The sequence below is a fragment of the Pristiophorus japonicus genome, chromosome 3 (genome assembly GCF_044704955.1).
Source record: "Pristiophorus japonicus isolate sPriJap1 chromosome 3, sPriJap1.hap1, whole genome shotgun sequence".
Classification (NCBI taxonomy): Eukaryota; Metazoa; Chordata; class Chondrichthyes; family Pristiophoridae; genus Pristiophorus; species Pristiophorus japonicus.
Genome location: NC_091979.1, coordinates 215,391,613 through 215,418,469, shown reverse-complemented (window position 1 = coordinate 215,418,469; position 26,857 = coordinate 215,391,613). Strand labels below are relative to the sequence as shown.

Sequence of the window (26,857 nt, the reverse complement as noted above, 5' to 3'; positions counted from 1 at the left end):
AGTGGATGTGGTGTATTTGGACTTTCAAAAGGCTTTTGACAAGGTCCTGCACAAGAGATTGGTGTGCAAAATCAAAGCACATGGTATGGGGGGGGGGGCGGGGGGAGTAATATACTGACGTGGATAGAGAACTGGTTGGCAGACAGGAAGCAGAGAGTCGGGATAAATGGGTCCTTTTCAGAATGGCAGGCAGTGACTAGTGGAGTGCCGCAGGGCTCAGTGCTGGGACCCCAGCTCTTTACAATATACATCAATGATTTAGATGAAGGAATTGAGTGTAATATATCCAAATTTGCAGATGACACTAAACTGGGTGGTGGTGTGAGCTGTGAGGGGGACGCTAGGAGAGGCTGCAGGGTGATTTGGACAGGTTAGGTGAGTGGGCAAATGCATGGCAGATGCAGTATAATGTGGATAAATGTAAGGTTATCCACTTTGGGGGCAAAAATGCGAAGACAGAATATTATCTGAATGGCGGCAGATTAGGAAAAGGGGAGGTGCAACGAGACCTGGGTGTCATGGTTCATCAGTCATTGAAAGTTGGCATACAGGTACAGCAGGTGGTGAAGAAGGCAAATGCTATGTTGGCCTTCATAGCTCGGGGATTTGAGTATAGGAGCAGGGAGGTCTTACTGCAGTTGTACAGGGCCTTGGTGAGGCCTCACCTGGAATATTGTGTTAGTTTTGGTCTCCTAATCTGAGGAAGGACGTTCTTGCTATTGAGGGAGTGCAGCGAAGGTTCACCAGACTGATTCCCGGGATGGCTGGACTGACATATGAGGAGAGACTGGATCAACTGGGCCTTTATACATTGGAGTTTAGAAGGATGAGAGGGGATCGCATAGAAACATATAAGATTCTGATGGGACGGGACAGGTTAACTGCGGGTAGAATGTTCCCGATTTTGGGGAAGTCCAGAACCAGGGGACACAGTCTTAGGATAAGGGGTAAGCCATTTAGGACTGAGATGAGGATAAACTTCTTCACTCAGAGAGTTGTTAACCTGTGGAATTGCCTGCCGCAGAGAGTTGTTGATGCCAGTTCATTGGATATATTCAAGAGGGAATTAGATATGGCCCTTATAGCTAAGGGGATCAAGGGGTATGGAGAGAAAGCAGGAAAAGGGTACTGAGGGAATGATCAGCCATGATCTTATTGAATGGTGGTGCAGGCTCGAAGGGCCGAATGGCTTACTCCTGCACCTATTTTCTCTTTTTATGTTTCTACAAGCAACATTTTACCCAAGAACGGGCCTGCATTGTTGACCTGTACCCTAGACCACGGTTTGGAGGGCCAAGATCATAAACTTAGCGCCGCCTCCCTGGGTGCATTGCTTAACTGCGAGCATGTGTTACATCTGTGCACACAGGACTCTAAGTCCGCATCGATACCGGGCCAGCACACGTGGGATCTGGCTATCGCTTTCATCATTACGATGCCTGGGTGGGTACTGTGGCGGTCACTGATGAAAGTGTCTCTGCCCTTCTTGGGGACCACTACTCGATTGCCCCACCGAAGGCAGTCTGCCTGTATAGACATTTGATCTTTGCGCCGCTGGTACGGCTTTATCTCTTCCTGCATTTCCACTGGGACACTGGACCAGCTCCCGTGAAGCGCACAATTCTTTACGAGGGACAGTAAGGGGTCCTGGCTCATCCAGGTTCTAATCTGTCAGGCAGTGACGGGTGATTGCTCACTCTCATGCTTCCATAACCATGGCTAGATCTGCAGGCTGCGCCATTTCCACCCCCGTGGGGTGGGCAATGGCAGCCTACTGAGAGCATCGGCACAGTTTTCTGTGCCTGGCCTGTGGTGGATGGCGTAGTTGTATGCGGACAACGTGAGCGCCCAAGTCTGGACACGGGCCGATGCATTCGTATTTATCCCCTTACTGTCGGAAAACAGGGATATTAGTGGCTTGTGGTCCGTTTCCAATTCAAATTTTAACCCAAACAGATATTGATGCATTTCCTTTACCCCATAGTCACACGCTAACGCTTCTTTTTCAATCATGCTGTAGGCTCTCAGCCTTAGACAAATTTCTGGATGCATAAGCAACCAGAATCATTAGCTTGTTGTAATACACACCCGACGCCGTACGACAATGCATCACATGCTAGTACCAAACGCTTACATGAATCATACAACACAAGCAATGTGTTTTGAGCATAACAATTTTCTAGCTTTTACAAAGGCATTTTCTTGGCTTTTGCCCCATTACCCATTCGTCTCCTTTATGCAGTAAAGAGTGCAGTGGTTCTAACAGTGTGCTGAGACTCGGTAAGAAGTTACCAAAGTATTTCAGGAGCCCGAGAAACGACTGCAGCTCCGTCACATTCTGTGGTCTCGGTGCGTTCTTGATTGTCTCTGTCTTCGAATCGGTGGGCCTGATGCCGTCCGCCGCGATTCTTCTCCCCAGGAACTCCACTTCAGGCACCAGGAAAACACACTTCGAGCATTTTAACCTGAGCCCCACGCGGTTGAGTCACCTAAGAACCTCCTCCAGGTTCTGCAGATGTTCGACTGTGTCCTGACCTGTAACCAAGATGTTGTCCTGGAAGACCACTGTGCATGGCACCGACTTCAGTAAGCTTTCCATGTTTCTCTGGAATATCGCCACGACTGATCGAATTCCAAACATGCATCTGTTATAAATGAAGAGACCTTTGTGTGTGTTGATGCAGGTGGGGCCCTTCGATGATTCCTCCAGCTCCTGCGTCATGTAGGCCAAGGTCAATGTCAACAGCTTCATGAATGTCTTTCCTCCCGCCAGTGTAGCAAAAAGGTCATCAGTCTTTGGTAGTGGGTATTGATCCTGCAGGGAGAAACGATTGATAGTTACTTTGCAATCACCACAGATTCTGACGGTGCCATCTCCCTTGAGGACTGGAACAATCGGACTGGCCCACTTGTTGAATTCAATCGGTGAAATGATGCCCTCTCTTTGCAGCTGGTCTAACTCGATCTCTACTGTTTCTCTCATGTATGGTACTGCTCTCGCCTTGTGATGGATAGGTCCTGCCCCGGAATTAGGTGGATCTGCACTTTTGCTCCTTGGAACTTCCCGATGCTTGGTTCGAACTTGTTTAAGATCTGGGCACACCAAGTGTCGTCATCGGACGAGAACGCTGTGACGTCGTCCCAGTTCCAGCGTATCTTTCCGAGCTAGCTCCTGCCGAGCAGCGTGGGACTGCCACCCGGTACCACCCAGAGTGTTAGCTTGTGTATTGCTCCATTGTAGGAGACCTTTACAGTCGTACTGCCGATTACGGGAATCAGTTCCTTTTGTGTAAGTTCTCAGTTTCGTGTGAATGGGAGTCAAGACTCGCCTTGAGGCCTTGCTGCAGCACAATTTATCAAAAGTTTTTTTGCTCATAATGGACTGGCTTGCGCCAGTGTCCAGCTCCATTGACACCGGGAATCCATTTAATTCAACCTTCAGCATTATCGGGGGACATTTGTGGTAAATGTGTGCACCCCATATACCTCTGCCTCCTCGGTCTGAGGCTTTGGTTCGTCGTGATCCACCGTGGATCTGTCCTTCTCTGCAACATGAGGGTTTGCAGTTCGCCTGCACATACATTGGAGGTGTCCCATTGTTCCACAGCCCTTACAAAAGTACCCTTTTAAGCGGCATGAACGGAAATGATGATCACTGCCGCAGCGCCAACAAGGTGTTAAAGGCCTTGCATTCATCACCCTTGATGGTGGACTCCGACAAATGTGGACGTGCAGCTGCAGGCATGTGGGGCCTGCCCTGTACGTCGCGATTTGAAAACATCATCACTTTGTTCACAGTACTTGTAGCAGCACTCGTGTATTGTAATTGGTGGTAATGAACGCCTGGGCTATTGCTATGGCCTTACTCAAGGTTGGGTCTCTACAGTCAAAAGTTTGTGAAGTATCACTTCATGGCCAATGCCAAGTATAAAAAAGTTTCTGGGCATGTGCTCCAAATATCCTTCAAATTCGTAATGTCCTGCAAGGCGTCTTAGCTCGGTGACATAACTCGCCACTTCCTGGCCTTCAGATATTTTGTAGGTGTAGAACTGGTACCTCGCCACCAGAATACTTTCCTTCGGGTTCAGATGCTCCCAGACCAGTGTGCACAAATCATCGTACAATTTCTCCGTGGGTTTCGCTGGAGCAAGCGGATTTTTCATGAGGCCATACGTTGATGCCCCGCAGACGGTGAGGAGAATCGGCCTTCATTTGGCAGCGTTCGCTTCTCCTTCTAGCTTGTTGGCCACAAAGTATTGGTCGAGCCGCTCCACGAAGGTTTCCCAATCATCTCCCTCCGAAAATTTCTCCAGGATGCCCACTGTTCTCTGCATCGTTGGGTTCCTCTTCTGTATCTTGTCACCAGTTATATATGAATAAAGAGTCTGACTGTATACTGTGAGCTCAAAGCAAAGTGTGACCGTAGTCTTTTATTGCAGGTCTCCAGAGTGCCTCTCCAGTCTGTGAGGCCTCCCTAAGTACCTGTGCTCCCAAGGGATTGTGGGATCCCTTGGGACTCCAGGATGAGCCCTCTGGTGGCTGTACAAGGTATATACAAGTTTACATACATAACAAAAAAAGCTTGCATTTATACAGCGCCTTTAATGTAGTAAAACGTCCCAAGACGCTTCACAGGAGCATTCGGCCAAAATTTGACACTGCCACATAAGGACAGGTAATGCTGGAGCGATGAAAATTGGGGATACGCAAGAGGCCAGAATTGGAGGAGCGCAGTGATATCGGAGTGGGGAGGGAGGAGGGGGGTGGGATTGTAGGGATGTGGAAGGTTACAGAGATAGCGAGGGCCGAGTCCATGGAAGGATACAAATGCAAGGATAAGAATTTTAAAGTGGAGGTGTTGCCAGACCTGAAGCCAGTGTGGGTCAGCGAGCAGCGGGATGATGGTGGACAGGACTTGGTGTGAGTTAGGACATGGGCAGCAGAGTTTAGATGAGCTCTAAGTTTGCAGAGGGTGGAAGATGGGAGGCTGGCCAGGAGAGCATTAGAATAGACCCTGATTCAAGCATCACTCGATGTTCTTAACTCGATAGTCTAAGCAACCGGTCCTCATAATTTAACCCAGTATCATTCTGGTGAACCTGCACTGCAGCCCCTCCGAGGCCAGTATATCCTTCCTGAGGTTTGGTGCGCAGAACTGAACACCGTGTTCCAGATGGGATGTGTCTGGCACTCTCTACAACTGAAGCATCACTTCCTCACTTTTATACTGTCAACATTCTCCTCTTTGCACTTCCTCTTGGTGGTGGGAATCCTGCTGCAGGCCCACTGAGCGTTTCTGATGACTCCCAATGCAGGGAAATGGTTTGGGCTTGTGACAGCTTCAGAGGGGTGGCTAGATGTGGGGATGTCCCCCTCCCCCTGATGTGTTTGGAAGAAGAGGACCACCCCAGGGGTGACTGGCAGGTCAAGCTGCACGAGATGCTCTGTCTTCCCGGTACCTGCACCCACACCTCTGCAGACAGGGAAGAACCTATCTGTCCGGAGCAGATGTTTAGTGCAGCTGGAGGCTGCTCCTTCTAAAGGAAGCAGATCACCGATGACATGACTAAGATGTAACCACCTGATCAACTATTCCATTAGATGCTGCTTCTGAAGCACCCTAGTCGCGGCACCTCGTGTTCAGTGGCACTGCAGGAAAGCATGCCAGGGTAACCAACAGCTAGCATTATCTGACTGCACCCACCAAGGTGCCCACCCCTTTCTGCATTGTAATGGTCATGCGGAAGTGACTAGTCCGTGTCTGGGTCCACTGAGTTCTGGAGTTGTGCCACTGTTGGAGTGACTGACGCAGCATGCTGAGTGCTTGGTTGAGCTTGAGATTTGTGCACAAACCGCCTTCCCCACTTGGTCACTCACAGGAGGAGAAGATCCTAGGTTAGAATACTGGACAAGGCTGCTTTACATGGCAAGGTACCCATTCTGCTGTGAGGAATGCCTGTGTGTGAGGGAGTGAACAAGTGGGTAAGTGAGGAGTTAAAGAATGAAAATCAAAGGATAATCCTCTCCATGAGCATGAGGGAGGTGGCCAGACTCTGCCTGTCCGGCCTCTGAACGCCACGCCCCCTCCCCCACCCCCGACCCCCTCATTTTGTCCTCCTGCATGGAATCTTGGGGATCCTCTCCTCACGGAATGGCGGCATGCAACTTGGGTTAACCCACCTGCATTTTGTCAGTGCTGGTTATGTGCAGCTGTCTCGTTCAGAGGAGCATGTGTTGGAATGAGGAATATGAGGGTCGATATCGCTCCCGTATCTAGCCCAGCAGCCACCTCAGTGAGTCTGTGAACATGCAGTGTGCAAGTACATTGTGTCATAACATGCTTGCCATTTGTAATATTTATTACAACTGGCTTACATCCTTTTGAACAGTCATGAGTGGAATTTTGGCAGTGTGTAATTTTTAATTGCATGCCCTCTCCAAGCATTTAGTCATATCCTGCCAGCTAATCATAGCGAGGGCATGTGGGTTTGAGTGTTTCTGCTTGTGGGTGATAGAAATCATCCAATGCTGTCTCTTTGAATTGATCTAAATGTATAGCTGGTGATTTCTCATGCCCTGGTTGCACTGAATAAATTGCGAAGATTAAATGTGTCCGACATTTCTAAGCTCCACTTCTGTGAAACTTTTTTCAAAGCCGCAGAGCACTTGACTATAGTGGCTGTGGGTTACTTGGGCTATCTAAATATTTGGCCCATTAAATTGCGTCTTGTAATCTGTAATTCGGCTTACTACACGTTTAGGTATGTGTGTGCATCCATCGTTATCATCCTCAACGGCAGTCCCTCGGAATCGAGGAAGACTTGCTTCCACTCCACTCTTAAAATGAGTCCTTAGATGGCTGAACAGTCCAATACGAGAACCACAGTCCCTGTCACAGGTGGGACAGATAGTCATTGAGGGTAAGGGAGGGTGGGACAGGTTTGCCGCACGCTCTTTCCGCTGCCTGCGCTTGATTTCTGCATGCTCTCGACGATGAGACTTTGTGCTCAGTACCCCCCCCGGATGCACTTCCTCCACTTGGGGCAGTCTTTGGCCAGGGATTCCCAGGTGTCGGTGGGGATGTTGCACTTTATCATGGAGGCTTTGAGGGTGTCCTTGTACCGATTCCTCTGCCCACCTTTGGCTCGTTTGCCATGAAGGAGTTCCGAGTAGAGCATTTGCTTTGGGAGTCTCGTGTCTGGCATGCGGACAATGTGGCCTACCCAGCGGAGCTGGTCAGTGCTTCAATGCTGGGGATGTTGGCCTGGTCGAGGACGCGAATGTTGGTGCGCCTGCCCTCCCAGGGAATTTGTAAGATCTTGCGGAGACATCGTTGGTGGTATTTCTCCAGCGACTTGAGGTGTCTACTGTACATGGTCCATGTCTCTGAGCCATACAGGAGGGTGGGTATTACTACAGCCTGTAGACCATGAGGTTGGTTATTGTGTATCTTGTAATTTGGTTAAGAATGTCTGTGTGTAACTGTAAAAGTTAAAACCTGCTCTTGTGATGCACTACAAGGTGAATTCACCAATCTTAGGCTGCTGCGCTCAAAGGAAGCACAGGCCTGAGAGAGTCAACTTGTGCTCCCTACGGGGAGCTGCACTGGAAGGGAGCCCAAGGCTGGAGAATCGGTCTGACAGTGTTCAAGCTCTGTCTCCACCGTGCCAAGATAGCTGGATTTAACCTTCCATTTGTAGTATACAATGTATAAAGTGCACTTATTTGGTCTGCTGCCTTTTTCTCTTCCTAAAAATTCTCATGCGAGAAACTCTGATCTGTAAAGTTCACGTATGACCATTTGCTATGCTCATACTCCATTCCTGTGGGTGCTATTTTTACACTTAACCCTTATTTAAAATGGGAATGTAGAATGTGTGAGTTAAGTGTCCGTATGTGAAGGTGACAGGACCAGCTGATGCAGCTTTTTTTTAAAGCATGTGCGATCTTGGTTTTATTAATAGAGACATAGAATACAAAAGCAAATGTTCACTGGTTAGGCCCCAGTTGGTGAGGCCTAGTGTCCAATTCTGGGCAACACACTTTAGGAAGGATGTCAAGGCCTTGGAGAGGGTGCAGTGATTATTTACGAGAATGGTACCAGGGCTGTGGGAGTTACGTGGATAGACAGTAGAACTAAGTTTGTGCTTGGAGCAGAGAAGGTGAAGGAGAGATTTAATAGAGGTGTTTAAAATCATGAAGGAATTTGATCGAGTAAATAACTATTTGACTGGCAAGAGGGTTCAGTAACTAGCGGAAACAGATTTAAGGTAATTGGCAAAAGAACCTGAGCGGGAGATTCTTTTTCACCTTGTGAGTTATGATGATCTGGAATGCATTGCCTGAGAGGGTGGTGGAAACAGATTCAGTAATAACTTGCAAAAGGGAATTGGATCAATAATTGAAGGGATCAAAATTTGCAGAATTAGGGGAAAGAGCAGGAGCGTGGGATTAATTGGATTGCTCTTTCAAAGAACCCGCACAGGCATAATGTGCAAAATGGCCTCTTCATGTTCTGTATCATTCTATGAACAGGGAGGGAGGCACTGTCGAACTGAGCCTTGTGTTGTCTTGGGGCAGTTCTTGCAGCCAATTTGTTGCGTTTGCTGTGAGATGCAGGGGACTGCGAGGAAACTCACTTGTGCAAAATAAAAGTGCTCCTGTCACTGAATGGGAGCACAAATCTTTTAAATGAAAAGCAGTAAGTTAATTTTTTTTCCAGGGAATCGTGCATGACACCAGACCGATTTTTACCGCACAGTTCCATCCAGAGGCAAAGGGAGGACCAACAGATACTGAAGTGAGTCAAAAAATTTTTCCAACCAAAGTTCAGAGGAGATTTAACTGTAAACATCACAATTATCAGAAGTTACTAAAAAATCACTCGTTGAAAGCACAGGTGTAGAATGCGTTTGATTCAGAGTATAGTTGGGTTAGAGCTGGAACATCAGTGTGTGTTCTCTGACTATCCAAAGCGAGAGTCCACATCAGTAAAAGAGCCTTGCCAAGCCATTTCACTCTCCACTTCAACTGATAACACCCAGGGCTACAAATATAGCTTTAGTCCTTCCAACCCCGAGAGAAATTTGAGCTATATAAGTGAGGTACAGATCTGTCACTGTAGAACACTGGGGTACAGTGCTGGTGGGTACAGGTCTGTCACTGTATAACACTGGGGTACAGTGCTGGTGGGTACAGGTCTGTCACTGTATAGCACTGGGGTACAGTACTAGTGGGTACAGGTCTGTCATTAACACTGGGGTACAGTACTGGTGGGTACAGGTCTGTCACTGTATAATTTTCCATCCAGCCGCTTTTATACAAATGTACAAAATTGAACTTGAGAACACAGCATAAATGTATATGATAGAGTTTGACCCGCAGGCTAACCATGGCAGGTATGCAAAATATTCATGTGGTGCTTCATGTGTGCTCGAATGTGCAAACAGCTGCTTTGTGTGGGATCTGCCTGTAAATGATGTTTAGCCACTGTACCCCAACACTTCTGCCACACCGTCCCCATGCCGCAGGGCTCCTCTACTTATCCAACTGCCACTATACAGCAGAGTCCCATGGCTCATGTAGATCCATCCCAAAATATTTTTTTTAACAAAATGAATGTTTGTCCTAATATATCCACGGCACCGTTCCCCTTTTCCTGGGTCTTGCTTAGCGCTGGTGTCAGGTAGGGAATCTCTGGGTGTAATTTACACTTTCTGCTCCTCACCGGGACAACATTCGGAGTGCCAATATTGACAGTCATTTGTACACATTGCTTTTAAATAGATTTGATCAGGTTTACATTCTTCATCAATGTGCAAACTAGCTGGAAAAAAACATGGCATTGACATGACTCGTGCAACAAAGTAGAGAAGTCACCCGGTCCGGATCGGATACATCCTAGGTTGCTGAGGGGAGTATGGGTGGAGAAAACGGAGGCTCTGGCTACAATCTTCCAATCCTCCTTAGATATGGGGAGTGGTGCCGGAGAACTACAACTGTTACATCACTGTTCAAAAAACGGAGCTGGATAAACCTGGCTACTGAAGTCCAGTCAGCTTAACGTCGGTGGTGGGAAACTTTGAGACAATAATCTGGGACATAATTAACTGCCATTTATATAAAAAAATGTATGGCTAATAAATGAAAGCCAGCACAGATTAATAAAGGCCAATCATGCTTGACTAACTTGATTGAGTTCTTTGAAGTAATGGAGAGGATTGATGAGGGTAGTGTGGTTGATGTGTGTATGGATTTTCAAAAAGTGTTTGATAAAGTACTACATAATAGACTTGTTAACAAAATTGAAGCCCATGGGATTAAAGGGGCAGCATGGATACAAAAGCTAAGGGACAGAAAGCAGAGGGTAGTGGTGAACAGTTGTTTTTCAGACTGGAAGGAAGGATAGATACAGTGGTGTCTCCACAGATTGATATTGGGTTTGTGATACAGGTTGAGCGTCCGAAATCCGGAAACTTCGGGAACGAGGCCGTTGCGGATTCCAGGTATTTCCGGATTTTGGAATGTCTTTGCCTGGGCCGTGGTAGGTGGGGTCGGCTCACCGAGGTAAGGGGGAGAGAGCGGGGCTAGGGCGAAGTTGGGCCGGGACGAGGTCGAGCCACAGGGGGCCCGAGGGCGGGGTCGGGCCGCCGAGAGTCGGGGGCGGGGTCGGGCTCCCGCCGGGCTGGGGTGAGGTTGGGCCGCCGAGGGTCGGGCCACCGGGGGGCGAGGCCGGGCCGCCGAGGTGGGGGGAGTCCAGATTTCGGAACATTTTCCCGTTTCTGGATGACCCCACCACGGATCGGCCCGGATTCTGGAACATTCCGAATTTTGGAACACCGGATTTCGGACGCTCAATTTGTATATATTAATGGCTTGGACTTGGGTATACAGAGCATAATTTCAAAGTTTGCAGATGTCACAAAACTTGGGAATGTAGTAAACAGAGAGGGAGATAGTGGCAGACTACAGACTGATGAAATGGGCAGACACATGGCAGATGAAATTTAATGCCAGGAAATGTGAAGCAAGTTATGATGATCTGGAATGTATTGCCGGAAAGGGTGGTGGAAGCAGATTCAATAATAACTTTTTCAAAAGGGAATTGGATAAATAGTTGAAGGGGTAAAATGCCCATGGAAAGAGCAGGGGAGTGGGACTAATTGGATAGCTGTTTCACAGAGTCAGCACGATGGGCTGAATGGTCTCCTTCTGTGCTGGATCACTCTATGATTCCTGAACATACTGGAATGTAAAGTCTTTAATGTTTGCCTGCTGCAAGCTTGCTCCTGGTTTGTGAAGGCACTTTGAACCATGTTCGATATGGAGACCACTAACACTGACTCTCTTTTTCAGTTCTTGTTTGATGCTTTTATTTCGCTAATAAAGAATGGAAAAGGCACCAGCATTGCCTCTGTAATGCCAGCAGTGTCCCCTCCCCCCGATAAGCTTAAGGTTGGTTTTCTTTATCATCAGTGATTGTACGTCGAGTCTAATATTCTAATCAGTCTGCCAGGAAGCATTATTTTTGAATGGCACATGCAAAATTCATGCTTTCTCTCTCTCTTTCTCTTCCTGTCACTCTCTGTCTGTCTGTGTCTCTCTCTCTCTCTCTCTTAGTGCCTTGCTCGCTCTCTCACACTCTTTTTCCTTGTCTCTTTGTCTCTCTTTCCCTCGCTCTGTGTCTCGCCCTCGCCCCTCCGGCCCCCCCCCGGCCTCGCCCGACTGCCTTCCGGCTTTGGCCGGCCTCCTATCTTCGACGCTCTCCCCCTCTGCCCACTCGCCCTCTGGCGCCCTCTCCCCCTCTGCCCACTCGCCCTGGCGCCCTCTCCCCCTCTGCCCACTCGCCCTGGCGCCCTCTCCCCTTCTGGCGCGCCCTCGCCCCCTCGCGCCCTGGCGCCCTCTCCCCTTCTGGCGCGCCCTCGCCCCCTCGCGCCCTGGCGCCCTCTCCCCTTCTGGTGCCCCCTCGCGCCCTGGCGCCCTCTCCCCTTCTGGTGCCCCCTCGCGCTCTGGCAGAGAAATTCGCCGAACCGCTTAAAGACATGCCCTTATGCAACATTAACATCCCCGCCTTCGTTTGACTATGTTGGCTTCATCATTTCCAGCTTTTTAAAAAAAAAAATACAATTTTAACATGCCGGTTAACCATTTGCCAGAGTTTTCGGTTAATGATTTACCACATTCAGACTTAGTCTCTGGTTGGATTTTAATGATTTTGCTTCACCATTTGCACCACATTTTTCGGTTAATGCTTGAGTTACGGGTCCTAACGTCCGCCAACCACCACCAGCAGCGGCCGTCGCGCCCTCAGTCCCTCCCCCTCCCCCTCGGTCCCGTCCTCCCCGCCCCCCTCCCCATCGGCCCCACCCCCCTGCCTCGACCCATGCAGGGCAGATTCACCAGAATGATTCCAGGGCTAAAAATGTTAATTTAAGAGGATGGGTTGCATAAACTAGGCTTCTATTTCCTTCAGTATAGTATGAAAGGATGATCAAATTAAGGTGTTTAAGATGATTAGAGGGCATGATAAGGTTGATAGAGAGAAACAATTTCCTCTGGTGGGAGAGTCCAGAACATGGGCGATTCACCTTAAAATTGGAGCTGGGGCGTCCAGGGGTGATGTCAGAAACCACCTTTTCACACAAAGGAGAGTGGAAATGTGGAACTATTTCCCCCTCAAATAGCTGTGAGGGTGGCGGTCAATTGAAAACTTCAAAACTGCAGTTGGTGGATTTTTGTTAGGCAAGGGCACCAAGGGTCATGGAACCGCGGTGGCTAGATAGATCAGCCATAATCTGATTGAATGGTTGTTGAGGTGCTGAATGGCCTTCTCCTGTTCCTATGTTCTTTCATGATGTTCTGTTGCTGGTTTCAGGTTTCCAAGGTTCTAGTCTTGGGTTCCGGAGGCCTCTCGATCGGCCAGGCTGGAGAGTTTGATTACTCTGGATCGCAGGCAATCAAAGCATTAAAGGTGAGGCCTCTCCTCTCCTCTCCTCTCCTCTCCTCTCCTCTCCTCTCCTCTCCTCCTCTCCTCTCCTCTCCTCTCCTCTCCTCTCCTCTCCTCTCCTCTCCTCTCCTCTCCTCTCCTCTCCTCTCCTCTCCTCTCCTCCAGGTGTCACTGACTCTCTGGGTTACAGGTTCCCTGGGCAACCGAGCTCCTCCAATATCTTACCCAAGTGACGATTCTTCATACCTGAGCCCAGACAGTTATATGTCATCGGGCTCATGGGAGGCATCAGATCTGAGTGTGACATTGTCTTCACCTGCCATTTATAATGGTAAACGTGCTCGCACGCACACACTCACATTTTGCAGAAGAGGAATTCCCCCTCTAAACCTCTCCACCTCTCTCTCATTTTAAGATTCTCCTTAAAACCCGCCTCTTTGACCAAGCTTTTGGTCACGTGTCCTAACTTCTCCTTGTGTGGGTTGGTCTCAAATTTTGTTAATGCTCCTGTGAAGCACCTCGGGACATTTTACTGTGTTAAAGGCGCTATATATAATGCAAGCTGTTGATGTGACTGGATAATGGGCAGGGTCTATCTTGACTGCCTCCCTCCTTACCCCAGGGTACTGAAACCATTGGAATTTTCCATCGGTTGGCTCAGGTGAGCTCAGGTAATTCAGCATAGGTTGAGAATCTTCAGTGCAGCACCAGGTAGGCCTCAGCCTAGACCATGGGATGTTGTTTCTGCCCGTCACTGAGGCTTGGTGCAGACATTCTCCCGCTACTTGTTATCAACCCACACAAGAGCAGCCCCACCATTTGTGTTCTCTGTATTTACTGCTTTTTGTGAATTATGTGCCGCTCATAGAGCGGGTAATTAAATAATTTCCTTCTCAAGCATCCAATGCCCTGTCAAACACTCCCAGGGCAGGTACAGCATGGGTTAGATACAGAGTAAAGCTCCCTCTACACTCCTCTTGTACAGATGGAGTCACTGAGCTAACAGTGGAGAGTAGCAGCCCATGTTGGGAGTAATGGTGGAATGCTGCTCTGTGTTGAGTGGGATGCTGTCTGATTGAGCCAGTGTAATGTGTGTGTGGATTATCATCGTCTGCCTTGTTGTAGGAGTGTGCACATAACCTCCCAGCATGTTCAACACATTACTTTTATATTGAACCTTCTAGGTCTTGTCTCTTTTTTTTCTCTAGGAAGAAAATATTAAAACAGTATTAATGAACCCGAATATTGCATCAGTGCAGACGAACGAGGTGGGAACTAAGCAAGCGGACACAGTTTATTTCTTACCTGTCACCCCAGAGTTTGTGACTGATATTATTAAAACAGAAAAGCCTGATGGGATACTGCTGTCCATGGGAGGGCAGACTGCCCTGAACTGCGGTGAGTTATTTGCAGGGAGTGGCACTGTTCTTTATTGAAGAACATCTTTTTTTGTTAGCCAATTTTTTTCTTCTCTTCTCCTCTCCTGTCCTGTCCTGTCGATGATTTCTTGCTGGTCTACGCCCCTGGTATCTGGTACAGCTGGCTACTCCATGTGCGGGGGCGAGACTATGTACATTACATAGGTTTTACGACACAGAAACAGGCTATTTGGCCCAACCAGTCCATCATCATCATCATCATAGGCAGTCCCTCGGAATTGAGGAAGACTTGCTTCCACTCCTGAATTGAGTTCTTTGGTGGCTGAACAGTCCAATACGAGTGCCACAGACTCTGTCACAGGTGGGACAGATAGTCGTTGAGGGAAGGGATGGGTGGGACTGTTTGCCGCACGCTGTTTCCGCTGTCTGTGCTCTCGGTGATGAGACTCGAGGTGCTCAGCGCCCTCTCGGATGCACTTCCTCCACTTAGGGCGGTCTTGGGCCAGGGACTCCCAGGTGTCAGTGGGGGATGTTGCACTTTATCAGGGAGGCTTTGAGGGTGTCCTTGTAGCGTTTCCACTGCCCACCTTTAGCTCGTTTGCCATGAAGGAGCTCCGAGTAGAGCACTTACTTTGGGAGTCTTGTGTCTGGCATGCGGACTATGTGGCCAGCCCAGCGGAGCCGATCGAGTGTGGTCAGTGCTTCAATGCTGGGGATGTTAGCCTGACTAAGGATGCTGATGTTGGTGCGCCTGTCCTCCCAGGGGATTTGTAGGATCTTGCGAAGACATCGTTGGCGATATTTCTCCAGCAACTTGAGGTGTCTACTGTACATGGTCCATGTCTCTAAGCTATACAGGAGGGCATGTATTACTACAGCCCTGTAAACCATGAGCTTGGTGGCAGTTTTGAGGGCCTGGTCTTCAAACGCTCTTTTCTTCAGGCGGTCAAAGGCTGCACTGGCGCACTGGAGGCAGTGTTGGATCTCGTCGTCGATTCCTGCTCTTGTTGATGGGACGCTCCCGAGATATGGGAAGTGGTCTACGGTGTCCAGGGCCGCGCCGTGGATCTTGATGACTGGGGGGCAGTATGCGGGGTGAGGACAGGCTGGTAGAGGACCTTTGTCTTACAGAAATAGTCCATGCCAGCATTTATGCTCCACTCAAGCCTCCTCCCGTCTTTCCTCATCTAAAGTAACAGCATAACCCTCTCTTCTCTTCTCCCACATATGCTTATCTAGCCTTCCCTTAAATGCATCTATACTATTTGCTTCAACCACTCCCTGTGGCAGCGAGTTCCACATTCTCACCACTTTTTGGGCAAATAATTTTCTTCTAAATTCCCTATTGGATTTCTTGGTGACTATCTTATATTGATGGCCTTTAGTTATGCTCTTCCCCACAAGTGGAAACATTCTCTCTCCACTCTCTCAAAATCTTTCATAATTTTAATGGCCTCTATTAGTGTTGTGTCCTTAGATGCTCTAATAATGACTCCACGAGGCAATGTGTTGTACTTGAACTGGTATGACCTTAGTCCTTTATTAGTTAACTCCAGAGTGAGGATCACACCTGGTGACCTGCCTTTTATACTAGGCCAGGCACACCTGTACAGGTAACCTACAAGTCTCCCACTGCTGTGCCCTCTGGTGGCACACCTTGTGATAGTACCAACAGTAGCCATGTAGGATACATGACATCACTCTCCCATGAGCCTTTAGTGCAAATCTCTTCTGCATTGACTGTGCTCTGGGCTTAGCTCTATGTGGGCTCTGTCTGGTTGACCCTTGACAGGTCGTTTCAATCTTAGGTGAGTGGTTGGTGCAGTAGAGTGCTGGTGGTTGCTGTTTGTGTGTTTCCCTGACCATTCCATTCTCCCCCCACCCCCTCCCCTGCCCTCCCAACATCGATTATGGTGGAGGCTTGTAGCATTCATATACATTCAAGTTCAGGAAAACAGGTTTGCATTACTTAGTCTCTGATTGGATTTTAATGATTTTGCTTCACCATTTGGTTAATGCTTGAGCTACGGGCCCTCGCGACCGCCAACCACCACCAGCACCAGCAGCGGCCGTCGCGCCCTCAGAACCTCCCCCTCCCCCTCGGTCCCGTCCTCCTCACCCCCCTCCCCCTCAGCCTCCTCCCCCCCCCCCCCTGTGCCTCGACCCATGCAGGGCAGATTCACCAGAATGATTCCAGGGCAAAACGGGTTTGTGGTTCTGTTGTGAGACAAGTACATTAGGCTGGTGAGATGCCTTATTGATGCACTGACCGGTTGGCGTGAGGACGAACTAGTTCCAGAGCTGCTGGGTTGTGGCGGCTCAGTGCCCGGTGCTGGCAGTAGGAACCTGGTTGGCTCGAGTTGCCTGCTCTTGGGGCTGTTGCCGTGGTCCCTAGCGTCAGGCTGGTTCACAGATGCCCGTGACCTCCCTGTCCTTTCTTTGCGCCCTGGGTCGCTGCTGCTCCCTGAGGAACTGTCGCCTAGCAGTACAAGGGACTGCTGACTTGCTGGCCTGGGCATTGTTTGGTTTTGGATCCTGGCTGGTCCCGGTCCTCTCTGGGTGAACTGTAGCGGGTGACCCTTTGTTTACGGGTATGGCCTTGGTGGTGAATAGGGTCTGGCGACTGCGCCTTAGTACAATCTGCTCCTTCAGGTGCCATCGGGTGCATGAGAGGTGGAGCCGATCAGGGGCAGGGTATCGATACTGGTGCCGTTGCCCTGCTGAGGTCCCTTGCTCTGCAGCTCGTGTGGCCTCACTCCATGGTGCATGACTCTGGTCCCCGGGACACAGGTTACAGCATTGGGCCTGAGTGCTCCCGATGGGTGTCTGCCCGTTGCATTGGCTGCGTGCAGTTGAAAACCTGTATCGCACAACTTTTCATTACTTATGCTGGACACACTGTGGGTATGATCACGATCGCACGACTTTTCCTCGCTGGTTGCATGTGTAAAATTCAAATCATCAAATACACATTTTACATAATCGCACGACTTTTCCTCGCTGGTTGCGTATAGGCAATTCAGATTATCAGTTACACATTTTGTCTCTGACTTAGTTACTATTACATTGCTTAAGTATGTGGAACTGTCCCTTTAATTGTAGTGGGTTGCAGGCCTCCTTTAAGAGAGCTTTGCTTGCTTTACCCCAATCCTTTGCTCTGTTTGGTGCCACGTGTTGCTCAGTCAGCGCTGCACCTCATGGTCTGGCCACGGCCATCATTTTCTTCAGCGCCTCACCTCGTGGTTTGGACGCCATCTTTCCTCCATCCACGATGTCGACTGTAGTGATCCTCTTCTCCCCGAATTCTGCCACCGAAGCTGGGAAGTCGCCTCTGGATCCGATTTTCCTCCTCCGGAGTCCTGCCACTGGAGCCTGGAAGGTGCGTACAGGTCGTCTCAGCTGGATCATCTCCACGCAGTCATGCTGAGTGGTCTGTGCCTCGGGTGCTGTGCTGGTCTGCTCTCTGGTGCTGGGGCCACCCTCAAGTGAGGGCTTGCTGTGCCTCTGAGTGCGGAGGACGTCGATCGCTGGAGGGTTGAAGTCTTTCCATTTCCAATGGATCTTCTCCATCCACCTGCCGAGCAGCGTTGGTCCATCTGCAACAATCCACAGAGGTAACTTGTGCATCGCGCCATCATGGAGTACCTTTACATTCGTACTACCAACGACGGATAATTTCATCGGTGTAGGTGCGTAGCTTTGCCTGAACCGGGACCAATCGGGTCGTTCAGCTTGATTTTCCTATAGCCTCTCAAAGGCTTCTGGATTCATCACTGACTGGCTCACCCCCGTGTCCACTTCCATGAAGACTGGAACGCCCTCTATCTCGACTTCCATCTTCAGCGGGGAACACTGGGTGGTGTAGGTAAGCATGCTATGTACCTCCCCGTGGGGCTGGGCTGGCTCTCTGCCTATCGATTCATAATCCGCGCTGGATTCCTGGCCATTTGCAGACTCTTCATCGACAGTGAGTCATATTTCTCTTACACATTCGCTGGAGGTGGCCCTTTGTGCTACAGCCTTTGCATACGTAGTCTTTAAAGCGGCACTGGTGAGCCCTGTGATTCCCTCTGCAACGCCAACATGGTGCTACTCGATTAGCCCCCCTCGGTGGACTCTGAGTAAAGGGACTCGTGGGCCTGTTCTCCCTTCCCTGAGAGGGTTCGCGCTCGACAGTCCAGCCCCTGAATGGTGCCACTCTGTGCACAGTACCTGCCGGGTTTGAGTCCTGTGGTTGAGTCATCTGCCGAGAGCCACAGGTCGAGGTCATGAATGACTGGCTCAAAGAGATGGCCTTCTGCAGTGTGACTGTGGTATCCGCTGATGTAGCTTATGAAGAAGGCCCTCATGGCCAATTCCAATGACAAAAATGTCCCACAGCGCTTCGTTGAGCTGGTTGCCAAACTGGCACGGTGCCGCCAGCCTCCTGAGGTCTGCGGTGTACTTCGCGATTTCCTGGCCTTTGGGCCGTCGGTGGGTATAGAACTGGTATCTGGCTGTGAGGATGCTCTCCTTGGGCTTGAATTGCTCATGGATCAGGGTTACGAGCTCCTTGTACGTCTTGGTCATTGCCTTCGCTGATGCCAGCTAGTCCCTGACGAGGCCATAGACGGTGGGCCCACAACTTGTTAGCAAGATAGCTCGGCGCTTATCAGCCAATGTGGCCAGGTCGTCTCCTGCCAGGTAGTTTGCTGTGAAGAAATGTTCTAGCCGCTCCACAAAGGCGTCCTAATCATTACCATTGGCGAACTGTTGCAATGTACCAAGGGTAGCCATTTTCGCGTGAAAGTTCATATTCTTGTCACCAGTTGTTGTGTCCTTGGATGCTCTAGTAATGACTCCATGAGGCAATGTGTTGTACTTGAACTGTAGTGACGTTAGTCCTTTATTAGTTAACTCCAGAGTGAGGATCACACCTGGTGGCCTGCCTTTTATACTAGCCCAGGTACACCTATGCAGGTAACCTACAAGTCTCCCACTGCTGTGCCCTCTGGTGGCACACCTTGTGATAGTACCAACAGTAGCCATGTAGGATACATGACAATTGGGTCACCCCTGAGCTGTCTTTTTTCAAGAGAAAAGAGACCAGGCCCATTCATCCTTTCCTGATATATATACCCTCGCATTTCTGACATCATCCTAGTAAATCTCTGCCCCTCTCCAGTGTCTCTCTATCCTTTTTATAATACGGCGACCAGAACTGTACACTGTACTCTGTGTGCTCTAACCAAGGTTCGATACAAGTTTAGCATAACTTCTCTTTTTTTAATTCTATACCTGTAGGAATAAACCCTAGTGCTTGGTTTGCTTTTTTATGGCTTGCTAACCCGTGTTGTATCTATGGAGTATCGGCAGAGTGCTTGGCCATGAAAGCTGTTTCACTCCGTGTTCTCTCACTTCTAGCCGAAGTCACTGGGTAACTGAGGAGCAGGAACCTTGGTAGATTGTCCCTCTTCTCGCCCAGGGTTGTTGGTGTGGGGACTGCTGCCAGCAGAGGTCCGCTACCTCCACACAGACTTACCATTTCCTGGAATCCAGTAGCCAGCTGCTAATGCAGATATTGTGCTGGCTTGTGTATTGCAGAGACCAACTCCATCTGAGTGTAGCAGCACATGTTTTCTTTAAGATTCATCCTTTAAGAAGCTCTGCACTGAATGTTGTGTACTGATAGTACACAGTAGAAGCTGTTTATCCAATTATCTTAATTGTCCTGTTTGATAGAAGTCACATGTCTGTTCTGTTTGCCTTCGTGATCTTCTGCGTCTGTTAGCAATTCCATTCCTCTCTGGGACTCTGCCCTCTGACCAGTTCACGCACAGTCTTCCAGAAAACTGGATGCACCGGAGACCCAGTCCGTGGAAATACATTAAGGATCTCAGTTTCTGGTAGACCTCTCTCCTTGTTCTTTGCACAATTCTCAGATAGTTGGGTAAAGATCTCATTGTAATTTCATACGCATAACTGACTGGAATGTGCATCATTCTTTTTCTTTCTGCACAACCAGATCGGTTGGATTAAAATCCAAACTCTGGACTAATGTGGAGCGGTGAATCACAGTTTGTGAGCAGCACCTCTAACTTTACTTTATTTTCTAGAATAATGACTGAGAGTGAATACAAGATGAAGCGGGTTCCCCCTGAGCAGTCATTGTGTATCACGAGCAGTTCTGGGTACCGAGGTTAACTGTTAAATGGACTTGTCTTGTTTGCGGCAGGTGTGGAGCTGTACAAGCAAGGAGTGCTGGAGAAGTATGGTGTCCATGTAATGGGAACTCCCATCACCTCCATCATGGCCACTGAGGACAGGCAGCTGTTTGCCGACAAACTGGTGGAAATCAACGAGAAAATAGCTCCAAGCTTTGCAGTAGAAACGGTGAGACACAGGCAGAGATGCTGCTCCACCCTTCCTCTTGTTTCCTCCCTCACGTGTTTTTGTTTTTTCCCCTCCCCTAGATCTGTTGTACTGTTCATCCCTAGGGGTAGGCTCCCTGACCTCTGCCAGCACCTTGCTTGGGCAAGAGTTGGTTGATGGCTTTGTCCTCGCTTTGTTTTCTCTCCCACTCCATGGAGAGGTTGCTTCCCCAACAGACTCAGACGCTGCCTTTGCAGTAAAAAGCAAACCCTTAGTCAGTGTCACGATTGCGGTGCCCCTATTGGAAATGGGCAGGCGGAGGTGCCCCTGTTGGGAATGGGAATGGTCTAGTGGTGGTCCGGATTGGGTTGCCATACCCCTGCCCCCCCCCCAGTGGCGAGAGTTTCTCTGCATCTCTGACAGGAAGTGCTGTTGCTGACCAAATGAAATATGTAGCAGGTCCACGATCTGCTGTCCTGCGAGCCATTCAAGTGCCAGCACGATTGCATTCGTGGTCAGCGAATACCTCCATGAATTCTGAGCAGTATCCCGCACAGGTGCGGCTTCTCCATTTTTCTGGAATTTGCCTGCAGTATGAGTGGGAAATTTCAGCATCAACAAGCACAATAGAGAAATGCTTTCCTGCCATAATGTGCTGCCTATTCAGTGAAATGGCAATCTGTCACTTTGGAGATCTGAACAGTCCCACATGCAGATAGTGTGACCAAAGACATTTGTTGCTCAGTGCTGTATCCCAGACAGTCAGGGCGCACTGTTGTTTGCACAGAAGTAGTTATAAAAGATTCATGTAGAATTACTTGATTCTAGATGGACCTGATTAGAAGGAATATTCCCCAATTACAGAATCTGAAGTGATTTTCTTCTAATAGTTAAAGCCCTTGAACAAGTGTTCTATATCTAAAGTTTATATTTTGGATCCCCTATCCTTTCCTGGAGAAAGCCCCATAAGCAGAGCCACAGGAATTGTTGATTGGTAATGAGCCAGAAGATTGTGATTTCAAGACTGTGAACTAGATTGACACGTCAGTGCAGCACTGAGGGAGTGTTACATTGTTGGAGGTGCTGCCCATTGAGGTGTGAAACCCACCTGTTCAGATGAATGCTCAAGATCCTACGGCACTATTGAGGCAAAATCTATTGCATCTCGTGGGTGCTTGGTGCAAAAGGGCTGCTGCATCTGAATGCAGTTCAAAGATGATTGGCTGTGTGTGAAGCAGTTTGAGGCCTGACGAAGTTCAATAGCAAGAATTTCTTTTTGTGTAGGCTGCACTTTTAAAGCAAAAGTTGGAGTGCAACATGTGTGTTTGTTTTTCTGGGGGGAAGGCTCGATTTTGGAGTGAGACTGGTGGTATGTATGTTTGACAAGTGCTAACTGAGTTGCGAAGACATCCCTTCCAAGCTCTACCAATGACTCCTTAAATTTACAGCTGGAGGATGCCTTCCAGGCAGCAGAGAAGATCGGATATCCTGTCATGGTGCGCTCAGCTTACGCGCTCGGCGGCCTTGGATCAGGTCTGTGCAACAACAAAGAAAAACTCAACGAAATTGCTGGAAACGTAAGTAACATTTCCTAACGTGCTGTGCTGCGAGGTTGCAGGTGAGCGCTCCGTGGCCCAGGGTGTCAGTGCCGGTGAGCGCCCCGTGGCCCAGGGTGTCAGTGCCGGTGAGCGTCGCATGGCCCAGGGTGTCAGTGCCGGTGAACGCCCCGTGGCCCAGGGTGTCAGTGCCGGTGAGCGCCCCGTGGCCCTCGGTGTCGGTGAACGCTCTTTGTTCTGACCGTTATTGACTGGGTGTTTTAGCCCGCATTCAACCTGAATGGTCTATCCAACATCACCGCTGGTTATTAGTTTTAAGGTGTTACAACTTGTTAGCAATATTGGTTGTTGTAGAATCACAGGACAGCGGAGCTTTTATAAAACTAACTTCAATTTGTCACATGATGAGCATTAGCCATTTGTATTAATGTCATTTTCAAAGTTGCCGGATATTGTGTCTTTATCGCATCATTTGCTCTGGGCAGAGGCGGCTGTGCTTACTCACTTGGTACAAATTAAACATAACCATTCTTTTCTTATTTCGAAGAGGATACCTCCGTTCTTGAACAGAACTTTCCAATCTAGTTGTGGAACGTAAACTCATTCTAGGCTGATCCTGAGGAGAGCTTTTCTCCAGGGGCTGACCTTGATCTACATTTGGACACTCTACAACTTTGGACTGTTTGTCTGCCTGACTTGAACTCAGACTTAAATTCTGACTTTCTCTTGGACTTGTTTCTAGTACATCTGATGTAGGATTTGCTACTGGTACTTTACTTGTAACAAGACTATCTGACTCATCAGAAATAATCGAATCATTCCAACTTTCAACTCCTTCCACATCTGTAGGTAAAATATAATCAATGTGAACAAACCTAACCTTTCCATGATCAAACATCTTGACCAAATATGTACGAGGACCACATATCTTCACTAATCTTCCTGGTAACCACTTTAACCATTTATGCTGATTGGTTCTTCACTCTCACCTTCTGATCCAATTTCACACTTCTCTCTCTTACTCTACATCTAACATGACTCTCTTTCTGCCTTGATTGTTTCTCTTCTACAGACTGTGCCAAGTTTGGCTTTAACAACGAGAACCTGGTTCGTGGCTGTCGTTTGAGAAACAACTCTGCTGGTGTTCTACCAGAAGTTGTATGTGGAGTATTCCGATAAGTAATCAGAGCATTTGCCAGTTTGTGGTTCAATGACAACTGCCGTGTCTTTGGATTTAGATCCAACATCTGTTTGATGAGGGCGTGTTTTACAATTTGTACTGTGCGCTCTGCTGCACCATTTGAAGCAGGTTGGTATGGTGGGACCTTGGTATGTTGCACATCGTTTCTGCTCATGAACTCTGCAAATTTTTCTGAACAAAATTGCGCCCCATTAGAAGAACATTAGAACAAAAGAAATAGGAGCAGGAGTAGGCCATTTGGCTCCTCGAGCCTGTTCCGCCATTCAATAAAGATCATGGCTGATCTAATCATGGACTCAGTTCCACCTCCCTGCCTGCTCCCCATAATTCTTCACTCCCTTATCGCTCAAAAATCTGTCTATCTCCACCTTAAATATATTGAATGACCCAGCCTCCACAGCTCCCTGGGCAAGAATTACATAGATTTACAACCCTTTGAGAGAAGAAATTTCTCATCAGTTCTAAATGGCCCCTTATTCTAAGACTATGTCCCCTAGTTTTAGTTTCCCATATGAGTGGAAATATCCTCTCTGCATCCACCTTGTCGTGCCCCCTCATTATCTTATGTTTCCATAAGATCACCTATCCTTCTGAACTCCAATGTGTATAGGCCTAACCTAGTCAACCTAAGACAACACCCTCATCTCTGGAATCAACCAAGTGAACCTTCTCTGAATAGCCTCCAATGCAAGTATATCCTTCCTTAAAAATGGAGATGAAAACTGTACGCATTACTCCAGGTGTGGCCTCACCAATACCCTGTACAGTAGTAGCAGGACTTCTCTGCTTTTATACTCTATGCCCCTTGCAATAAAGGCCAACATTCCATTTGCCTTCCTGATAACTGGCTGTACCTGTATACTAACTTTTTGTGTTTCATGCACAAGGACCACTAGGTGTCTCTCTACTGCAACACTTCACAATTTTTCTCCATTTAAATTATAATGTGCTTTTGTATTATTTCTGCCAAAGTGGATAACCTTACATTTTCCCACATTATACTCCATCTGCTAAATTTTTGCCCACACACTTAGCCTGTCTATATCCCTTTGCAGATATTTTTGTGTCCTCCTCACAATTTGCTTTCCCACCCATCTTTGTATCATCAGTAAACTTGGCTACATTATTCTCGGTCCCTTCATCCGAGTCAGCAATATAGATTGTAAATAGTTGGGGACCCAGCACTGATCCCTGCGGCACCCCACTAAGTCAGACACACTTTCTTCTGGGAGGCAATATGAAGAAAACAATCTTTGCAAATTGTCTAGTGTTTTACTTGTTATTTTCTGCATCGGAAGCACCTCTACTCAATTCAAATGACTATATCACAATTAACAATTGCTGTCCTTCTAGCTCAGCAAAATCTACATGTTAGGCCACAGCTAGAGTACTGCGTGCAGTTCTGGTCACCACATTATAGGAAGGATGTGATTGCACTGGAGGGGGTACAGAGGAGATTTATGAAGATGTTGCCAGGAGTGGAGAATCTTGGCTATGAGGACAGATTGGATTGACTGGGTTTGTTTTCCTTAGAACAGAGGAGGCTGAGGGGAGACCTCATTGAGATGTATAAACTTATGAGAGGCCTAGATATAGTGGATAGAACAGGCCTATTTCCCTTAGCAGTGGGGTCAACAACCAGGGGGCATAAATTTAAAGTAATTGGTAGAAGGTTGAGAGGAGATTTGAGGGGAAGTTTCTCCAACCCGGAGGGTTGTGGGGATCTGGAACTCACTGCCTGAAAGGGTGGAAGAGGCAGAATCCCTCACCACATTTAAAAAGTACTTCGATGTGCACTTGAAGTGCTGTAACCTGCAGGGCTCAATTTTCCCGCCGTCGTTTGCACATTTTTTTGGCGCGTCGTTTTTTTTGGCGTAGGTATTTAAATCCAAGTTTCCCCAGGAATCTGTACTGGCGTAACTGAGTTAGTTACGATTTTTTAACATTTTATTTGACGTCCTCTCATGCCTGTGCCAGTTTTGCTGATTTTTCACACCTTGACCAAAAAAAATTTCTGCTAGTTCGGCATATCTGGCCACTCCCGACAAACCTCTGGTGAGTTAACAGAGAGCAGCACACATTGAGAAATCGGCGCTGAAAGAATCCATTGATTTTCATCGAAGTTTTTGGAGGAAGTCCAGAACATTTTAAATATCCATAATAAAGATGACTTTTTTTACCTTTCAACGGAGTACATGGAAGGTTCATGGAATTCTGAAGTTTTCACTTTTTTTACTCACATCATCACCGAACATCTCCAAACAGGGCTGGAGGGCCGCAGCGTCAGCCGGCAGAATCGGCCCCACGCCCGGACACTGGCTCGGTGCTCGGCTGTAAAACAAGCCCGGGGTGGAGGTGGCGATCGGAAAACTGCGCATCAAATGAGCCCGAAGGAGTAGAAGTCACCAGACTGCAATGAGCCCGGGGTGGGGGGAAGGGAGGGAAGTCACAAAACTGCTGAGACCTAGGTGTGGTCCATACAGACCTTGGGGAGAGACAACAAAGAACCTGTTCTTCTGCTTTCCTGCCATTTTGAGCTTCTTGCAAAGGTTACATTTAGCCATAGGGGCACAACTGACAATGTCGTACCTTGTGCGAGCCTTCTGCATCATGGTGCAACGGAGGAGACAAATGATTCAATGTCATCGCATCAGGAACCTCAGAGCCCGGAGGGTGCTGGGCAGAAGGCCTGACCCACCTCGGGTATTTTGAGAAAGGCGTTCGTACCTGCACCTGAGTGATGCGTTTCTGCAAAGAAGTTGTAACTGAGATCTGTGAGTTGGTGAAAACAGACCTGCAACCTAGAAGCATCAGGAGGACTGCTTTATCAGTTGAAGTGAAGGTTACAGCTGCACTTTCATTCTATGCCTCCGGATCATTTCAAGCTACAACTGGGGATGTGTGCGCCATTTCTCAACATGCAACACATGTCTGCATTCGGCAGGTGACAGCTGCGCTATATGCCCGGAGGAATGACGACAGAAAGTTCTCCATGACCGCCCAGGCAATGCGTGACCGGGCTGTGGGAGGAAGCTGACCGGGAATACATGTTGCAAATTGTGACGCACAGCATCATAGAGAGGGGACCATTGGCATCTTGAAACAGCATTTCTGATGCCAGGACCATTCCGGTGGTTACTTGCTATACTCCCCTGAGATTGTCAGTTCACTGTTGTGTGCTGCATGCTGCATAACTTAGTCATCATGAAGCAGTAGCAGCTGGTAGGAGAAGACCCACCTGTGGTGAGAGTGGCTGATGATAATGATGAGGAAGATGCAGATGACGAGGACGAGGAAGCTATGCAAGTACCTGAACCCGGAGTACGACAGCGGAGGAGGATGGGCCATCATACCCCTTTAACGATTGCTCGAGCCTTGTGCCAGCAGCTCATAAGAACATAAGAACATAAGAACATGGAACAGG

General features: G+C 48.5%; 1 protein-coding gene across 2 annotated transcripts in view; it reads left to right on the top strand.

Annotated features, from left to right (window-relative positions):
* Positions 1–26,857, top strand: part of cps1 (carbamoyl-phosphate synthase 1, mitochondrial) — a 217,824-nt gene that overhangs the window by 46,508 nt on the left and 144,459 nt on the right. For both annotated transcript variants that reach the window (XM_070876254.1, XM_070876252.1), the window contains exons 11-16: positions 8,723–8,800; positions 11,356–11,454; positions 12,875–12,970; positions 14,155–14,344; positions 20,540–20,697; positions 22,125–22,253. In XM_070876254.1, the coding sequence (XP_070732355.1) occupies positions 8,723–8,800; positions 11,356–11,454; positions 12,875–12,970; positions 14,155–14,344; positions 20,540–20,697; positions 22,125–22,253 (750 nt within the window). The remainder of the gene's footprint in view (positions 1–8,722; positions 8,801–11,355; positions 11,455–12,874; positions 12,971–14,154; positions 14,345–20,539; positions 20,698–22,124; positions 22,254–26,857) is intronic.